The 3,744-nt window shown below is 43.1% G+C and overlaps 1 protein-coding gene across 1 annotated transcript; it reads left to right on the top strand.

The window, feature by feature from the left end:
• Positions 1–1,525: 1,525 nt before the first annotated feature.
• On the top strand, positions 1,526–2,167 carry LOC135216597 (collagen alpha-1(I) chain-like). The gene has a single exon (XM_064251977.1). It carries the CDS (start codon positions 1,526–1,528, stop codon positions 2,165–2,167), a length of 642 nt encoding a protein of 213 aa, XP_064108047.1.
• Positions 2,168–3,744: the final 1,577 nt, after the last annotated feature.

Below are 3,744 nucleotides of genomic sequence, written 5' to 3'. Positions count from 1 at the left end.
TCAAAAACTCCACAAACTTATAAAAGGTTGGGTGGTTATAACCCAATGTTAACTGAAGACTTCGGTGCCACCCTTCTAATGAGTTATTGGTGTTTGGTAGGTCTCCCTGCACCCGATCAAAAGTAGTCCATACGGAGAGAATTCTAACGCAGGAATAGTTATCTAGTTTATTGTGGCTGCCTATTCACTGGTGAGGCTCTTCCTGACAACTGTTGATGGAGTTGAACAGCCCAAGGAGAAGTAACTGAAGGAGAGAATTGCGGCTTGGCAAGACACCATCCGGTGCCAGAGAGAGCAGCAGGTGAACTTGGACAGGATAATTCTTCAGCTGCAACAGAGGCTTGACAACAATGAAGAGATTCAGAAGGAGGGCGGAAGGGAAGAACATACTCATGTGATCCAGATCACTCAGGAGTTGTTGCAACAGCAGGCCTGGCAAGAAAGGGCCTACTCGCTCGAAGCTGACACGTTGTTCTTGAAGATGGAGAACGACCAAGAAAAGAGGAAAAATCGGCAGCTGGAAGACAAGATCCTGAAGAGCACAGATGAAAATCAGCAGCTGATGGAATACAAAGGAAATTGGGGAGAGAAAAGATGCCATATGTGAGAGGATAAGGGAACTAACAGTGCTGTTGGCAGAGGCAAACAGCCAGGTTGAGAGGCAAGAGGAACTCGTACGACAGAAGGAGAAAGACCCGGAGTTAAAAAGCGAAGAAGCGGCGCGGATGGCGAGGCTCATCCAGGAACAAAAGGACGCGATCGAAAAGCGCGAATCCGGCAGGAAAGACCTCAGGGAGGAAAAGTGTGGACTCCAGTGTGAAGTTGAGGCTGTGAAACTCAAGAGGAAGGAGCTGACATGCCTTATAGAGAAAGGAAATCGTGGCTGGAGAGGAAGACCGGTGTCCAGGGTGAACGGAACAAAAAGCTGGAAGATGAGGTTGGACAGCTGCGAGGAGCGAAGGAGAAATTGGTTTACAACCTGAAGAACCTGCAGGGGAAAAACAGACGCCTGGAGAAAGACAACTGGAAACTGAAGGAGCAGCTGTTCGTCTTCAAGGAATGGCACTGGCATCACAAAGACGGATGAGATGTGAAAAATTTGAGGACAATGTTTGTTGTATGGTATTTGTAATAAGTTTGCTTTGTTGATCCTTGAAAGAAGTTGAAGTTGCAGGGAAATAAATATGCTAAAATGTTTTCTTAAGAGTTTTATTGATTCCTGAAAGGGAAAGGAAGATGGGAGGATTGAAGAAAGCGTGAGGAAAATGATTGGTGGAGTGCCAGGAAAAGAAGCATAGGATTCCGAGAAGCCCGGGGAGAACTGAAAGCATTCAGAGAAGCCCGAGGAGAACTGAAAGGATTCAGAGAAGCCCCAGCAGAACTGAAAGCACTCAGAGAAGCCCGAGGAGAACTGAAAGGATTCAGAGAAGCCTCAGGAGAACTAAAAGGATTCAGAGAAGCCCCAGGAGAATTGGAAGGAGCCAGTGGCATATTCTGGTTCTAAGACTAAGCAAAGGTGTTGTCTATGACGGGACAGGCGGATGAAGCTCGCCATGTGTCCTGGGACGGGCGGGCAGGGCCTGCCACGCGTCCTAGGGCGGGTGGAAGGGGCCCGCCACGCATCCCGGGATGGGCAGGCGGGGCCTGCCACATGTCCTGGGACATGTGGTTGGGGCTCGCCACGCTTCCCGGGACGGGCGGGCGGGTCCCAGCTCACATCCTGGGACGGGCGGGCGAGGACCGCCACGCATCCCGAGACGGGCGGGTGGGGCCAGCCACGCGTCCCGGGACGGGCGGGTGGGGCCCGCCACTCGTCCAGGGAGGGGAGGGCGGGGTCTGCCACATGTCCAGGGACGGGCGGGCGAGGCCACCCTCTTGTCCCGGGACGGGCAGGCGAGGCTCACCACTTGTCCTGGGACGGGCGGGCAAGGTCCGCCACATGATGGGCGGTGGTGGTGCCCACCATGCGTCCAGGGACGGGTGTGCGGGGCACACTATGCGTCCCATGACGGGGGGGCATGGCCCACCACGTGTACCGGTACGGGCGGGCGGCGGGGCGCAGCTTTCCAGACGCTTTCCCAGGACGGGCAGTGGCGGGGCCCCCCCCCCACCACGCGCTCCCGGGCTAGGTGGGCGGGGCCCGCCTCGCGTCCCGGGATTTATTTGAACTAAATGATACATATTTATTACGTCCTCTCCAAACTATAACGCATTCACGTCTGATGGGACATCAGTCATGTCTGTTTTAATGAATGGATGACGTGCTAGAGGCACGGCTTGACGTCACCCGGGAAAGTGGAAACAATACAAGATTCTCCACCTCGGTATCAGTGTTGCCGAAGTGTGCAATTTTCATCAGCTATCCAAGTTTGTATGTCGATGCGGATTCCACATCTGCATTTTCAGCAGCAATTTCTTCATGGTGCATGTAAATTTATCATATACAAATTGTAATATTTTTTATTTTTAAACAATTTCTCATTCAAATACAATATTTTAAAAGATAAGACTCTTGTTAGAATATGACGGTGATATGATTAATATACATCAATCTGTTAATATATGTATTTCCTATATGATTTAATGAGTTATATACTGATACATAAATGCTGTTATGCTTATTACAATCTTATCTGTAAATATATCTGGGAGAAATAAGAAAGGAAAAAAATAGTACTTCTCATATATATATATATATATATTATATTATATATATATGTGTGTGTGTGTGTGTGTGTGTGTATATATACAGTGCATGTATATGAATATATGTAAATAGATGTATATATATATATATATATAGATATATATATGTATGAATGTGTTAGTATACTACCTATATATATATAATAACATATTATAATGTATATGTATGTATATATATATATATATATATATATTATATATATACATATACATATATATGTCTATATACATATATAAACAAATATATATATGTATATAGGTCATATAAGTATATGTGTATATATATATAAAGTATGTATTCATATATATATATATATATATCTATATATATATATATATTATATATATAATATATAATATATAATATATATAATAATATATTACTTAGAATTTACCTTAAGTATTAAGAAATTTATATAAATCGTTCAAATCCCCATGTGCGAAGTTCATGATCATCATATCCTACGAATAGGTGCAGTAACACAAGTGATCAATTACCTCCACAATCTCCTATGGGCATACAGTTTTTATCGCTAGTAGGTAGTACGCTAAACAAGTGCGATACTCAAGTGTTTTCAACGAAGGATTTTCAGTGTCAGAATTCTCGCTTTTAATAAATTTGCTATGTGCTGTAAGTTCCAGAAGTGAAGCAACAAAGTTCAGAGGATTTCGTTCGAAATTCACTAACTGGCAACTACAACTCGTAACTGAAAAACCTATTTTTTTTTCTACAGTGAAAGCTCTATCAAGCAAAATAAAGCTAACATATGATGCACAAATATCAAATCTATGATATTTATAACAATCATAAGAAAAAATTACGGTAATAGTAATTATTTTAAAGTATAGTAATTACTTCAAACTACAGAAACGAAACAATTTGAAATTCTCGTTCAACACAGGATGACCAACATTACCAATGTAAATTTCGACCAATGCGGAAACAAATATTTAATATCATAGTTTATTATCAATTATTTTAGCGAATATGCATAAAACCATGCAAGTATCAATAGAATGTAAAGGGAAAATCTCCGC

Source organism: Macrobrachium nipponense, chromosome 6, assembly GCF_015104395.2.
Source record: "Macrobrachium nipponense isolate FS-2020 chromosome 6, ASM1510439v2, whole genome shotgun sequence".
Classification (NCBI taxonomy): Eukaryota; Metazoa; Arthropoda; class Malacostraca; order Decapoda; family Palaemonidae; genus Macrobrachium; species Macrobrachium nipponense.
Note: the sequence above shows the minus strand (reverse complement) of the source record. Positions and strands in the feature narration are given on the sequence as shown.